Raw genomic sequence first — 16966 nt, 5'->3', positions numbered from 1 at the left:
AACTGAGGCGAAATCCCTCCAGATATCTTGCAGAGGTCTTATGTAGCTTCTCCCTTCATCCTCTGTTACCTGTATGAGTTGAACTCCTGGCCATATTAAAGTTAATGAGAATTTTGCCATTGATGTCACAGCGGCCATGATTTCACCCTTTGTGTCTCCTGAATCAAGGTACTAAATGTACTCAAATGCTCTTCTTTGTCCTACTGAAGTCAACAGGACTTGTGCCAATGACTTGAATGAGACCTGAATATAGGGCATTGAGCTGTATCAAGCCCCACAATGCATATCCATGGCTTCCACTGAAGTCCTCTCTCTCCCCCTGCAGTCAATGGAAGCTGCATGCATACAGTAAAGAGTCCATTTGGTTCCTGGGTTTATAATATAATGTCACAATATGCTGCCCCTTCCTTCAATGCCAGGCCTGCTTTGAAATGTCTATTATTAAATCATTGTAATTTTTGGTCAGATCTTGTTAAGAACATAATACTGTCTTGGAAAACAGTCTGAAAGGGTATTATACCAGGACTGGGATTATGCATGGCAATACACTTAACTGGGGAGGATTTCAAATTCAGTTTACAGTAATGTCAAAATACAATTAATATATAGGCGATGATAAGGGAAACATGCAGACATACACATTGATAGCACCACATCAACAAATAAACTTTTGGTGCTAGTAATTAGGTACACAAGATTATTATATGTTTAATTGACTAAAGTGACAATTTGGAATTACATCTAGTCACGTTTAATTGGATTTGGAATCTCCAGAGGATAGGAAATGGAGAGCAGTGTAGAGAAGCAGCTATAAAAGCAAACTGTTTTTCTAAAGTCAGTAAAAGCAATGCATTAATATCTGCTTTACAATAGTTTTTAATATCCCCCGGTCTAATAAGAGTAATGCAATGGTTGTAACGAACAGTCTGGATACTAACGCGTATTCAATTAGATGCAAAGATTGCTGATTGCTTTGTTTTTTTATAGCATAATTTAATCAAAGGTGAACTATGTTTGACTTTGCTATAGAGACTGAGATATTCTCAGACTCGCACTTTACAATACATCCCAGTGCTGTTCTGGAAGAAAGTTAGACTGTATTTAATATATTTTAGTCCATAAATGTTTTAAACTATAATAAGGAGCAGCCAGAATAATATATTTCCTGCAGCCATTAAATATCTGTGCACAATACAAATAGAAAAAACATAAAAGGAAAAAGACATAAGGTTGTTTTCTCGCATATAGTTTAGCTGCCTAATAAAAATGCTTGCTGGATTCCCAAAATGTGTTTTGCTGTTGAGCAATGACAGATAGTTATGTATAACTGTGTGCCTTTTTTATATACATTTCATCTTGTATTCATGCTATATTATCTGCTTTAAAAACTTGGTACTTTTCTTTGAAACCCCACCCCTCCACATCCCAATGTTTACATCTTCATTCTGCTTTTGTCAATAGGAGTGCCATGACTGCTGACTACATGTACTGGCTATCAGGAGGCAGTGAGCAGCACATAAGCAAGCTCATCAAACTGTATTGGCAGGTAAAAATTGATGGTCTAACTATGAAGGAGGAGCCCATCTTACTATTAGAACCAAGATGAAGGATTAGTGCTTAAAAGACTGCCGACAAAGATAGCCCTGGGGCATATCAATCAGCAGGACACTGTATAGTGCTAACGTATTTATAATTAAGTAGATTTTCTGGGACTAATTTTCAGGGCAAAATTCAAGGTTGTTGTTAACCCTTGGCTCATACTTCAATTTTATGGACTGCTATAAAATTTAATTTGAGATACTGACATTTTTTTAATTTGCCTGAAGCTGTTTTTCTGATTACTTTTCATACTTTTTAAACTGGAAGGAATAAAAGACCAAACCAGTGGTCTCAGGGAAAGAGAGTACAATCAGAAAGACAGCAAGTTAAGGTCCTGATTCTGCAAAAGTTAATCATTGCTTGTAGTCCAGTCGGCTTCAATGGGTGTCACCACTCGAACAATGATAACTTACTTGCGTGAGGTTGTGTAGGATGAGGACCCTGATCTAACAAAACACATGCTTAACTTTAAACACATGAGTAGCCCCACTGATTGCAATGGGAATACTTCTAGTCTTCCAAATAATCAGGAAAGTGTTTGCTGGATTGGTGCCCAGGGACTCAATGCTAGCTCACTGATACGGGTTAAATCCCTCCCCTCTCTCTCACACATCTATGTGTATAAACACATATCTATGCTCCTGAAACTCTACTTACTCCAGTAACTGATTGAGAGTCTCTCCCCCTTCCTGTTCTCTTTAGTTTTAGAATTGGATTAAGGAGCTAATAGAAGCAGATCTTATTTTTCAGTTGCAGTTTTCCCATGTACTCTCTGGGCATTGGTTCCCTACTTCTCCCCTACCAGTTTGCACCTTCCCTCGTAATTACCCAAGCTGTCCCTAAGCATGTTGCAAAGTCTGTTTAGTAACATTGCAAAACCTGTTTGGCAGTCCTACCTTCTGGGGACCCATCTGCCATGCAACCTCTGCAATTTGTGGATAAGACTCAGTCCACTCTTTTGGCAGTGAGCCCCGACAGGAAGGAAATGGTTCATCCTCTGCCATCAGAGGGTAACTCATGGACTGTTCCTCCACTTCTGTCTCAGCTTAGACTCAAACTCTGCTCTCATCCTGTGGGCTTGATTCATGAGCCAGGCACCAAGAAGGGTGTTTCCCCTGAGGTGCTTTCTGCATGTGCATCAAGAGACCCGGTAAAGTCAACTCACCAAGACTTCACTGATGGGACCGTACAGTCTTTGCCCTCCCCATTCCTGTTTCTTTTCTGCCTATCCTTGGGCCAGGAATTGCTTATCAACTTTGTTTGCAGAAGCAGTAACGTGTCACTGAAGATCCTCCCATTTGTTTGATCACTCCAGGTTCTTGGTTTTCACTTTGAGGCAGATGTTGCTTCACTGGACAAAATCACTGGCTTTTAATTTAGTATCTTTAGCATGGGCTAGACCAAGGACTAGGTAACATCTAGGAGTGTTCACATATGGGCAATAGAGGCTCAATATTATTCCCACGGAAATCAGTCTACATTATGGGGCCTTAGAAAGCAAGGTATCTTGTAGATGCACAAACAATGACTTTACTCTTTTGAAAAAAAAAAAACAGCAGCAGAAATGTTGGAGTACAGACTGGCACGACTGCCTCTCTATTACTATTTACCCTTTTGAGTTGATTAATTTTGTGCCTTCAACATTAAGGGTCACTTTAGTGTCAATAGTGCCCATAGCAATGATTACCCAGTATTTAGTGCGTCATGAAATCATCCTGAGACCCATCACTTGAGGGGGACCAGATAGCATTAACTGGTACTAATCTTTATGTTAATGTTCTCTCTTTAGCTCTGGATAAAGCTGAAAATAACTTGTCACGTCTGTACATGCTTATGTGCCTTTGTAACCAAAGCAACAGCTATTGATGCATGCTCCTTTTCTTGTTAACCATTCTCCTCCTCCAGAATTCTGCAAGACAGTCTCACGATTTTGAGGGAAAGCAGGAAAGAGGACATACTCAGGGCAGGATATTTTGGTGGAGATTTTTGAGGATCTTTGATAAACTGATTTTTATGTAGGGAAAACTATTGCACTTTGATCCAGTGGCCTGACACAAGGTTTTCAGAATTCTAGTGGCTTCCTGTTTCCTCTTCTGAGGATTTTGCCTTGGAATAAGACTCACTTACCATCTTTCGCCTCTTTTCTGACTTCTAACATGTCACCCCATTCTTGAATCTTTCCATTGTCTGGCTTCCTCTTACTGCATAAAATTGGGGATTTTAATCACTGTTCTCTGTAAACTGAGCGCTTGGGCAGCTGCCCTGGAGAGACTCAGGTGCTGCCCGGCTGATTAGCAGAGCACCCACAACCTCCACTAGGGGCAGCATGTGTTTCCATTGCTGGTGCACATCCCCACATGCCTTGGTGCACATATAACCCCAGAGGCAATGAGACCAGTGACAAGGGAGAATGAAGTCACTGCTCTACAGTCTTAGCTGAAAGCCAGATGCCTGTAGAGCAGAGCATTCACTCTGCCTTGTCACTGAGCTCAGTGCCTCTGGGGCTAAAACTTCCCTCCGCTAAGGAAGCACATCCTGAGCCTTTAAGATCTTCCCGCAGTTCACCCCCACTTGTAATGCCCCAGGGGTCCGGGTTGTCGGCAGGAGGGAATGAACCTGTGATCTTGGTTGCTAAAGCCAGGTACTCTACCACATGAGCTAAAAGCCAGCTGCTTGCAGAGCAGAGATTTTATTGGCCCTTGTCAGTGGTCTCAGTGCCTCTGGGATTACACATATAACAAAATTTAGTCTGCCCACAGATGGAAAAATTAGGGGAACACTACTCTTAATCCTTAAAACACAGCTGTTCAAACAACCCTTCCTCTCTGCTCAACACAGTAGCTCCTAGACTTTTCCTCTTCTCCACTCCTGTGTTGGTTCAGCTAGATAGATAACGCAAACTCTTACAGATTTTAAAACTACATTGGATTATTGTGATAATGTAATCTGACCTCCTACGTAAAATGAGCCACAAAATTTTACACAGTAATTTCTGTATCAATTCCAATAATTGTTGGCCGAGCTAAAGACTTCTGGAGATACAGCCCATCATTATTTAGACAGTTCAATAATGGGGTATTTACCTCATCCTTTGAAAAATTATTCTGTTGGTTAATTTCTCTGTGTTAAAAATGTACATTTCTTTTCACGTTGATTTTGGCTAGTTTTAACTTTCAGACATTGCTTATTACTATGTGTATTTCTCTACGACAGAAAAGAGATCTTTACTGACTGACATCTTCTCCCTGCTTACTAACATGTAAACTGTGATCAAGGACCCTCTCAAGATTCACTTCATAAACTAAATAGATTGAGTTTCCTAAGTCTCTTGTGATAAAACAGGTCTTCCATTTACTATACTTCTGTGAAATGATGTGTAGTATGACGTATAATGCTAGTTTTGAATAATAACCTTTTCTGTCCACTCCATTACAAGGCTGAGGCATAATTAGAGTTCAGTGAGCAATGGTTTTCCCATCCCAAATAAGGATGAAAAATCAAAATCTCAAATCCTTTTAAACTGAAAATCTGAATGGGGACAGTTGAAACATTCCCCATTTCTGTAATTTCTAAATGTTTCATTTAACTTCCATTTTTTCTAGGTTTTTACCAATTGAAAAGTCATTTCAAACTGACAAGATTAATGTCTGTGTTTAGACAATTTCACCACTTTTTTCCAAAAATATTTTCAGTTTGGAACTTGATGAATACTAACAATTTCCTATGACCAATTTTGGTTTTCACAAATTGGGGTTTTTTGATATATACAGATTTTGCCAAAAAAATCCTATTTATAATGATGAATTGAAATGAACAAATAATTTGCAAAGGATAAGAATAATTCAATGAAATAAGCCTTTTGTTCTGATAGCAGACTATCTTCTCAAAAGTTTTCCCCCTGGGAGATGACAAATATGCAAAATCAGAGGTACCTGGGTTAGTTGTGATTGGTCATATAAGTCACAAAGTATTTTTTCTGTTCCTGTATTGGGCAAATGTAATACCTTGGTGAGTATGTATGTGCTGGTTCATGAGGATCTGTCATTACAACCTCAGCGAGAGAACTTTCAGTATCTGTGGCTGCTTTTACATAGGCCTTTTGTAGTTAGCTTTCTACATGTATGTCAGTTCAAGTGGATCACTCCAACATTTACAGAAAAAGGAGGCACTGGTATGGTAAAAGAAAATTCTTTCAATGTTTTAAGGGTATTTGTTTTACTCTGGTCATACAACATCCATGCAAACTTCAACCAGTTCTGTCAAATAACTTATGGTGTCATAAACACAAAATAATTAATTTACTGTGTGATAAAGCAACTAGATCCTACTCTTACAAGGTTCAGAGTATTTTCTGAGTAGTGCTCAGCATCTTCAATTCCCACAGAGTTCAGCTTCAACTGACCTCTTTGCAAGATCATGACCCAAGAGACCAAGGTGAAGATCAAGAAAACTCAGACTATAACCAAAATATCATCATCAGTCTCCACCTGGTTAAGGGAGCTAGCTGTAGCATTATGTGCTGGTTCTCAAGAAGTCTCCTGTAATGAGCACTTCATGGCATGTCAGGTTTTCAGCATAACAACTGAATGAATCCTTCTAATGAAATGTGTCACATGAATTAACAGTTTAGTCTCTTTGGACTGTTGAAGTATTTTCAGTGACAAAATGTATTTTTCATCCACCCTGAAGAGCACCATATATTTTGTAGCTAAGTTTTGTTGTCGTAATTTCACTTCCAGAGTGTCCAATACGGCAATCCCCGTTCATAGAAAGTCCAATGACTTCAGCTGGTATTTTGTAAATGTCAGGGCTTCAGTACTGGGTCCCTTATGTAGACTAAGGGAAATGTCCAACTTACACATATTCTAGCAGAGTGTATTTTTGTCATAAGAACTACTTTTAACTTTTCTCACTGGGAGAAAGGGTAAAATGTTTCTGTTCATCTTTTTGCTAATAACATCTATAGGCCTATGCATATTGTTTATATGAGACATAGATATTTTAAAGGATTAATACATTGGTGTTTTTAATTTTCTGATTGACATTTGGAGTGAAATCATCTTCCATTTCCATTGCAAAATAAAAAAATTACACAAAAGGATAGTCATCATCTTAAGATGCTGGACTGGGACTTAGGAGATCTGGCTGCAATTCTTATGCCATGGACTTCCTGTGTCATCCTACAAAACAAAGCCACAGAAATGTAGCACTTTAGAGACCAACAAAATGATCTATTCAGCGATGAGCTTTCGTGAGACAGACCTGCTCCATCAGATCAATCTCATTTCCACAACAGACTGACTTTCATAAGTACAGAGGACCCCAAAAATTGCAATAAAAACTGACAAATCAAATAGGATTGAAGGAGGGTGGTAAGGGGCAGGGGGATATTAATTGTCCTGTCTGAGATAATTATGAGCATCAAAGAGAAGCAGTCCTTGTAATGTGTGAAGTAACTGATATCTCTGTTCATACCACATGTTAATGTGTGAAATTTGAATATGAACTCCATGTCACAAATTTCTCACTCTAAATCTGTTTTTAAATTCTTTATGTTCTAGGACACAAATTCTCAGGTCTTTAACAGAATAGCCCACTCCACTGAAGTGTTCACTGACAGGCTTATGTGTATTGAGTTTCTTTATGCCTGTTCTGTGTCCATTTTTAATTTAGCAAAGGTTTTGCCCGTTCTGTCCAATGTACATAGTGTCAGGGCATTGTAAGCACATAGTGGCATATGTGATGTTTCTGGAAGTGCACAAGAATGTGCCTTTGATCTTGTAACTAACATGGTTAGATCCAGTGATGGTATCCCCACAATAAATGCATGGACAAAGTTGGCAGTGGGGTTTGTTGCAAGGAAAAGTTCCAGGATTAGTATTACTGTGGAGTAGCCTGTGATTGCTGGTAAGAATCTTTCTCAGGTAAGGAGGTTGTCTAGAGGAAAGGACAGGCCTGTCACCTAGAACCTTCCGGAGTGATACATCCTGATCCAGAATAGGTTGTAAGTTTTTAATGATGCATTGCAGGGGTTTGAGTTGGGAAATATAGGTGATGACATGTAGTGTTCTGTTATTGATATTCTTGGGCCTATCTTAAAGTAGCTGGTTTCTGGGTATTCATCTGGCCTTGTCAATTTGGTTTTTTACTTCTCCCAGTGGGAAATTCAATTTTATAAATGCTTGGTAGAGGTTTTGTAGTTTTCAACCTCTGTCAGTAGGATCAGAGCAGATGCAATTGTATCTAAGGGCTTGACTATAGAGTGCCTGAACACTTCCAACATCTGAATACATTTTTCATCCCAATACGCCTATGAGATAAGGAATTGTTTTTATTTCCATTTTACAGATGGGAAACCTGAGTCAGGGAGCGGTCAAGTGACTTTTGTGTAAGATAATATATGGAAATACACATCTTATAGAGCTGGAAGGGACCTTGGGAAGTCATAAAGTGCAGTTCCCTGCCCTCTTGGCAGGACCAAGCACCGTCCCTGACAGATTTTTTTTCATCTATTTGCCCCAGACCCCTGAATGGCTTCCTAAAGGGTTGAATTCACAACCATGGGTTTAGCAGGCCAATGCTCAAGCACTGAGCTATCTCACACAAGTGAGTTGTTGGAAGGCAGGCACTGAAACCAGGTCTTCCTCAGCCTCGGCTACTGAACCAATCACTTGACCATTTTTTCTCATGGAGGAAATGTTTGTACAACCCTACTGCCATCAGAAGACTAATCATGATTGGAGTTCCTGTAATATACAATGGTGAGAAGCAAAATGGAACAGTATTAAAATGCTTAGCCTGAGACTGATTTTTGAAACTCAGAGCTATCTCTGCTCTCAGTCACACATGCGTAAATCTGAAGTTACTGTGAAGCACAGTATGTCCCTTTACTTATGAGATTGCACCAATCACTTGTACTTGAATTCTTCATTGCTCCATAAAACAGCAGCAAGTTATAATATCATGTCTGATGTTATTTTAAAGTCTATTGGTTGCAGTAGTTGTTCTTAGTATCTTCACCCAGGCTGTTTTTTGTGTGGATATATATATATATATATATCCAGGTTATTTTAAATTATTTTTCCATTTATTAATATTCCTCCCTTCCCTATGATTTCAACTGAGTAATATTTTTAATATCAGATAATTAATGGCAGGGTTGTTGCTGGTTGAAGCATACCATTTTTTTCATACAATAAGTTAACATTTTGAAGTTGTTCCTATAAAAACAAATGGTTTAATTATCTCTAATTTCAGAAAAGATGGATTTATTTAACCAATATTTCAGTTTAAAGTAATAGTGTGTATCTTGGTTATAGTAGCTATTGAAATCCCAGTATAAAGCACAATACAAAACCAATAAAAATTGTAACTATTAATGAAGACCCATAAATCATATTGTACAAATTAGATGTTAAAAGAGAGCAATATGGCTGGCTAACAAAAGGTCTGTACCATTTTAAAGGAGGGAAGAGAAATAATATGTAAATGCCAGTAGTAGAATTCTGAACTCACACTCTGCTTAGGGAATAGTTTTACTGGACTGCAGAGCTGGAAGATTCATAGGGAAATTCAGACCTGTGCTGGAGGGCAAGGAAATAGCAGGAAAAGCTAGCCTCATCTCCCTCCAGGCTGCAACTCTTCTTCAAGAGTTGTGCATCCACTATCTTGTTTCCCCCTTACTCCATACCACCTCTCTCTGAAAGGAGATGAAACAATGCCTGTGTACTTCCTAGAAGTACTAACTGTCACAAGAGTTTCCACTTGGACAGCTGCTCTTGTTCTAGTGGATACCACACTGAGCTTTAGATGAAGTCCAAAGAGAGTCAGTAATTTTCAAAAACATGGCTTAATTCCACATATAATCACACTGTCCTGCCACTAGATCAACAGCCCTTCACGTACATAAAATGCTGTGTGCCATTGTACTAGCCCAGTCATATTAGTTGGTGCATCTTGGAAACCCAATAATGTCATCCTGTTTATAGGCAGACCATGCCCGTCTCCGTCTGCCACTGACTAATTAAGCTTCTAGTGTTTGAGTCTGGTTCCCAAAGGGCACTGTACTGTGTGCTGGGAAGGAAAACTGATGTCTCATTCAGTTAGCTTAAACTTTTTGACTGCTTTCATGTCAGCTTCTATTTTTTCCTGCTAATGCCACTGGAAAGTTCCAGAAATAAGCATTCCATGTCCCCATCAAAGGGTATTTCTGCTGGGGGTCGCTTCTTATTCCCCCATGTTTTGAGATTGGAGGACAAATGCTAAAATCATGGTAGGGTCCCGATTCTCCTGGATGTGACAGCTGACAGATTTCTTCACCTAATGCTCGTCAAATCTGTAAGAGATGACACCATTTAATATTTAGTATTGTTGAGAAGCTCATAGAACAGGCTGTAGGGGAGAACCTTGGTTTGAGGGAATAGGAGCTGATTTGGTTTAAACTAAATGGAAGGATAAAAAAAATAGGTTTGCAGCTAGGATTCTTGATTTCAAAAGGGCAAATTTAAAAAAAAAGTAAGGGAATTAGCTGGGGAACTTTGTGCAGCTGACAAAAAGTTGGGAGATGTCGCCACTTCTGAAGAGAATCTGAATATTATATAAGAAGCTCTGGGTGCCCTGGCGTATGATCTGGAGTAATAGAAACGGGATGAAATTTAATAGCACAAGATCAGGCACTTAGGGATTAATAAGAATTTTTGCTATAGGGTAGGGAGGCATCAGTTAGAACTGACAGTGGAGGAGAAAGACCTGGATGTATTGATTGATCAGAGGATGGATATCAGCTACCAATGTGATGAGGTTGTGAAAAAGGCTAATGTGATCATAGGATGCATCAGGCTAGATTATTTCCATTGGGGATAGAGAAATGTTAGTGCCAGTGTACAAGGCATCATCTGGAATGCTCTGTCCTGTGTTTAAGAAAGATTAATTCAGCCTGGAACAGGTGCAGAGAAGGGCTGCTGGGATGATCAGAGGAATGGAAAAGGTACCTTCTGGGAGGAGACTCTAAAAGTTTGGGTTGTGTAGCTAAAACAAATAAATGATGAAGGGTGATATGACTGTTTTCTGTAAATGCATCCGAGGTTTTAATAGTGGAGAGAAAACAGAGTTATTTAAGCTCCAATGTTAACACTAGAAAAAATGAATAGAAATTAGCCATCAACAAGTTTAGACTTGAAGCTGGACAAAAGCTCTGGGAGAGGGGAAGGGAATTTATTTAGAGATGGGGACTGGGCTTGCCTGGCTCTGGGGAGGGGAAGGGCATTTATTTAGAGCAGGGCTGGGAGTGCCTGGCTCTGTGGGAGCCTGGCTATGTGTGAGAGGGAGGACATTTATTTAGAGGGGGAGACTGAAGGGGAACTGGCTCTGAGGGAATGGGAAGGCATTTATTTAAAGGGGGAAATGGTGATGCCTGGCTCTGGGGAGGGAAAGAGCATTTATTTAGAGTGGGCTGGAGTGCCTGGCTCTGGGGGAGCTTGGCTGTCAGCAGGGAGGGGGCATTTATTTAGAGCAGGGGGAATGTAGTGAATATGGAATGACAACAACCACAAGTGTAGCAATCTTTGGATACCTGTTGGACACCACTGGACTAAATGATAATGATGGTCTCTTCTGGCCTTAAAGTCTATAAGTCAATGAAGACGTTGAGGAGTCATCTGATAGCTTCAGACTCCTTCGTCTAGATTTTAACCTCTAGATATGATTGTACATGTGTTGAATGATGCTGTGCCTTTGGTTCTTCCCATGTTATGTGATAATCTTCTCTCTTTCTGAGATCAAATTATTTAAAACTGCTGCAGTTTATAATTCCTTTTCTATGTCACCAGAGAAACCTAATAATTGGCAGAAAGTTCAAATATCAGCCACCTTTCTAGGGCATAGACAACAATAAAGGTCCACAACTGCCAGTCTTTTCAGTGGGTGTCAGAAGGAAAACCAGGTTGTTCAAGGACAAATTCACATTAAATTCTCTTTTACATCTAATGCTTGCTATCAAAACAACCTCTTCGTTTATAAAGAAAGAGGAGACATTTAGCAATGTTGTTTAAAAGTTCTTTTTTTAAGGCTGACTTCAGCGTTGTCCACAAACACAGGAGGAGGGCATCAATTCAGTGAACTACCATAGTTTGAATTGGCCTTGCACTGGATGGTCAAGTGAGTTGGCCTTTGAACTATAGATTTTAGCAACTACTTTCCTCTCTCTAGCCCATAACAAATATTGCTGTGCCTCATTCATTATCCAGATAATTCTATATCATTGGGCTGATTCTCCACCCAATGCACAACTAAGAGAAATCCTCAATGAAATTCTTTCCTGCCATGTGGCACAAAGGAAAGATTCAGCCCTTCCCCCGCATCCACAGTTCATGTCACTCATGATTTGCTTGTAAAAATGTTTTGCATAAGAGATGAGTGCCTCCTGTGCCCTCATTCCTGCATGATGTTTCTTGGGATTTGGGGGTGAACTTTTGTGGACATGTGGAAATATCTAGCTGAATACTGTCCTCAACTTCTAGCAATGTGTGCATGGACTTTCAATAACATCAGACTTTTCCCCTTCTACTGCCATCCATTTATGGTAAGTATACTTTTATAATGAGTTCTGATCTCTAGGGAAGGATCTGAAGTATAGATCCTCTTCTCCAAAACTGTTAAAAACGTGTAATACATCTTGAACAGTAAAATAACCATCTTAAGCATTTCTGCTTCTGTCTGTTTAAACTGTGAAAACACACCTGCATAGGTGGTTTTAAAAACATGCCATTTACAAAAAAAAATGGTAGTGACTTAAATACATTAATAACTTAAGGAACTAAATAAGCTGACATTTGATGTGAGCTCATGAAAGAGGAAGCATTACATGGCCTCTGAGCAAAAAGCTCTCATCTGCCATATGATATGTGACTTTTCGTAGCATAAAGAGATTGGGGGAAAGAATGTGCTACCTAGTTTTACCCTAAAAAATCAAAATAGCCTGACAAGATCACAATGAAAAGAAGATATTCCTATCACAGTACTGACAGACTTAGGTCAGAGCTGCCAAATATTCCCTCACAGTAGGAAAAATATAGAGGACTGTGAGTAGGTGCTAAACATTCACTTGATAAACCATGAAAATGTTTTGATTTCAGATTAAAAGGAATCAGTGATTCAATAGCTGAGGTTGAAAATGTAAATACTTTGCTGTATAATAATTCCTCTACAGACTCATTGATTTCACACAATTTCAAAACGTGAGTTCTGGAAAACATATAAACCCTCAGGCTTCAGAATATGTCAACTACGGATTATGGGAAGAAACTGTCCCTGTGGGCAAGTTTTTCGTAACTTGCTATTAAAGCGTTTCTTGTACCTTCACTGAAGCAGTGGGTTCTGGCCATGGTTGGAGACATGCTATCAGATTGGAAGGCTTGGTCTGATCCAGTATAGCAATTCCTGTATTTCAGTGCATTGCTGATAAGGGTATTTTGATTCTTTGCAATGCTCGACATGGGCTGGATTCAATGCCCTCTTAGTGGGAGTCTTTCCATTGACTTCAGTGAACTCTACCTCAAGTCCTGGATGAGAGACAAGGGAGACTCTGTTAGTTTGACTTCCCTTTCATCCGGCATGTCTGGGGAGGGGAAGGTTTGAAAAGTTTTTAAATGTTTCAGATCTTTATAAGGAAAAAAATGTATTCAGATTCATTATAACCATATTCTAATGCTAGCTATGTCTAGCCATTTTATATCTGTTTATACATAAATATAGGAAGGCCGAACCAAACGCCAAGAGATTCCACACTCCTTCCTCTCTCCTGTCTTGTGTTAGGAGCCTGTGCTCTGCTGCAGTCACCTCCTGCATCCAAATGCATTGTACGTGACAGGACAACATTAATCCCAAAAGACTGGAATCCAGTGTGACCTGTAGGGAAAATGTTTATTATAGTGGTCACAGAAGCCACAGATTTCACAATTTTCCATCTGTTTCTCTAAGTTCCCTGTTGTTATTTCCCCTCACCACTTTTCCAATCCCAAAGAACTCAAAAAAGTGCCAAAGCCTTTGTTAAGATGGCACCACAAATAGCTTGTGTCAGGCATGCATAAAAATTCAGCCACAGCCTTATGCATCACATAGGGCAATACCTTTGCCTACGCAGAAGGTGTCCACCTCGATCTTGATGCAGGAGTGTGAAGATTCTGCCCCTAGGATACCATCCTTTCCCTGCTGCTTGGGGCAGAGCCCACCAGAAGGCATAAAGGCAAGAAACAGAAAGACTTTCCCCCTCCTGTTCTCCAGGGACCCAATCCAAAATCCAGTGAAGCCGGTGGAAGTCTTTTCATTAGAATGAATACTGAATGGTTGCTCAGTGCACACAGGGAGTGAAATAACTGTTGCTAGCATCCCACTCTCTGTGCCTAGACATACCTATAGATTTCTGTGTTGAAGTCTCCTTGAGCGTATGGTCTTCAGTGCATAAAGACTTCAGTACAGAAATCTTTAGGGACCTTACTGCATAAAGTTTTCTGTTTCAAAGTTTTTTATGCCCTGAAGTTTTTATGTCCATAAAGATTTTAGCCCATAAAAATCCAAGGGGGTAATAAAACAAATAGCAGCTACATGCAGGCTCAGGAGCTGGAGAAAAAAAAATTGTTCTTAGATAATAACTATACCTTCAACAAAATTATTGACCACAGTCTAAGGATCTGTTTCTCCCCTTTTAGGGATATTTTAGTATATTGCACTCTGACCAATTCCATATTTGCATACTGTACAGGCTGTTTTTGGATACCCGACATCATAAAGGTTTTAATGCCAAAATATTGAATAGTTCTCATGGTTGGTGAAACCAAAAGTGAGTTATGGATGTAAGAGCCAGTAAAACTTCTATGCTGCAGCATGCCACAATGCATTCCATTTCAACTACATATTAGAAAATTGCTTTCTATAGCTTTATGGTCAAATGCTAATGAAGGGTGCCCAATATCTGCACAAAAATGCCAACTCCTTTGAATGCCTGTATTAGAATTGTAACGTTTGTTGATTGTGTCTGAAAATAGTTGGCCGTCTACTTTCTCTAAAAAAAAGTGCTTCTTGAAGACTTTATTGGTGCTATTTTTCATATTTTTCATCTCTAAAACCAGGTTTTGCAAGTCCCAGCATGATAGAAAAATTAGAGTTCATAAAACTAACATAAAACATCTGAAAGAGCTTTCCTATAAATCATGATGTTGCTATTTTCAGGTCTAATATTTCTTAGCGTGCCAGAGCTAGCCATGGCTACTGTAGGTATATATCACAGGAATGCTATTATCCCATCTCATCCCAAGGAAACAATAAGGGTACATCTACACTGCAGACAAAAAAACCCTTAGCAGCAAGTCTCAGAGCTGGTCAGCTGACCTGGGCTCACACTGTGGAGTTAAAAATTGCTGAAAAATTGGGGCTCAGGCTGGCCCAGGAAATAATGTGCATGTCTGACCAATGTGCTCAGCAGCATTGGGGCTCACCATTTGCTCCTCCCTGCAGCTTGTTGAGTTTCAGGTCTGGGCTCCAGGCTGAAGATAACTATACCAGGCTTGGTTTTAGCCAATTGTTAAAGTCCCTCAAGTCCGAGTCATTTGACTGAGATTTGCCCCTATTGGTCTTTCTTTGCCATGTAGACATGTTCTTAGTGCCCCTACATCTGGCGGCTCATGGTACAATGACATTTTCAGGTTGGTTGACAGACTTTGCCGGGCCTTGGACAAAGGGCGTGGGGCAGCTCTGATGTCCTAGAAGGGGTTCTGTGCAGAAGGGGCAGGGTTGGCATCCCCAGACCTGCCCTTCAGATCTACAAGATGCAAACCTTCCAGGGATATGGTGGTGGCTTAAGGGACCTGCAGCTCTGGCTGGTGATGTTGCCACTCCAGCAGCAGCTGGGAACTCCAAACTCTTCTACATTGCTGGGCCATGGGGAAGCTAAACCCTTTGTTCCCTCCCCTCCGCACAGTCGCAGCACAGCTGGACAGTTTAAATCTGTTACTGATCCAAGACTGAATATTGCCCATTCTGAAGGGCAGAACAGGGTAATTTTCAACCCCTGCTTTTCCCTGCTCTATGTTTAGGCTGAAAGATGGAAGAGCTTTGTTTTGTTTCCCATATCTCAGAGGTTTAGAATTTAGAAGTCATCCTGGCAGAGATGGGTGAGTGGTCAGAGTGCAGGTGAGTTGGCTAAAAGGACTTAATGAACCCCAGATGCTACCCCAAAATACTCAGACTGAGTATTGTGACAGAGCCCTGGGGAACTCCAGAGCAAAGGGGAGAGCAGTCATCTATCTTGCCCTCACACCTATAGACTGGGAGAAACAGACCAGAAGGTCCACTCAGCTGCAGCTCCTTTAGGCTGTGCCCTACCTCCCAAGAGCTTTGAGCTCCACATTGCATAGGGGCTACAAATCTCTGCGTGTAGTCTTGGTGTCCTGTCTGATTCCTCTCAGAGTGAAACAGCTAAATTTCTGCTGCTGTGATGGCTGAAGGATTTGGGCCTAAAAGCAGTTGATTTCTTTGTTTAGCTCATGTCTTTTTGTAGTTTTCTGTTCCAGCCTAACAGAAATTGTCTGTTGAGCACATTGCTCAAACGTGCACACTATTTCCTGGGCAGTTTTATATCACTGGGGAATGACTCCAACAACTGACATAAGGTCTATTTTGTCTGTCTGTAAAACAGCTCCAAGTATCATTCAGTTCAGAAACTGAGAGTTTCAGTAATTCATTTCAATATGGCTGTGCTATGAGGGTTCTTCCTGGTTAGAATGTGTAGATCTATCCCTCTATGATTTTTTGGGGGGTGGGATTGTCTCCCCTAACTTTGTGCTGGTTAAATGTTTTGTTGACACTAAGGAAAATGCAATATGTGTCTGTAGTGAATGCAGCTGAAGTGGCATTGAACAAGACTTAACAGCACATGCAAACCAGAATGTTTGTATTCAGTATATAGTATTCAGTGCTATTACAGAAACAGTGGTTAAATCCAGCCCTATGCAGGGCAGTAATAATGCTGAGCAAGATTTGTTCTATTCTGTGCTGGCAATTAAACTAAGCTGAGGAGCAGTTCAGCTGTGGGGTGATTTCATTTTATGCTGGTAATCAATATAGGATGAAATTTACCTCTGTTCTGTTGGCCAACATAACATTCAATTTAGCCCTATTTTAAGGGTTTCTATGATGAATCCATCTTGTTCTGGACTTCTTCACAAGCATGAATTTCACCCTTTTATGCAAACAATGTGCAAAAGTGATATTTTTGCAGCTAGCATTCCATACAGCCCCAGTATTCAATTCCTACCAGCACAAGGGGTAACCTAAATGTGCAGTATTGTTTACCCAGCTCCCAAATAACAAATAA

At 40.1% G+C, this 16966-nt stretch overlaps 1 protein-coding gene across 1 annotated transcript in view; it reads left to right on the top strand.

The window, feature by feature from the left end:
• Positions 1-16966, top strand: part of SPATA16 (spermatogenesis associated 16) — a 127561-nt gene that overhangs the window by 66822 nt on the left and 43773 nt on the right. Inside the window, exon 4 of the mRNA XM_075004443.1 lies at positions 1462-1546. Coding sequence (XP_074860544.1) covers positions 1462-1546 — 85 coding nt within the window. The remainder of the gene's footprint in view (positions 1-1461; positions 1547-16966) is intronic.

This window comes from Carettochelys insculpta, chromosome 10 (genome assembly GCF_033958435.1).
Source record: "Carettochelys insculpta isolate YL-2023 chromosome 10, ASM3395843v1, whole genome shotgun sequence".
Taxonomy (NCBI): Eukaryota; Metazoa; Chordata; order Testudines; family Carettochelyidae; genus Carettochelys; species Carettochelys insculpta.
This window is presented reverse-complemented; position numbering and strand designations above follow the sequence as displayed.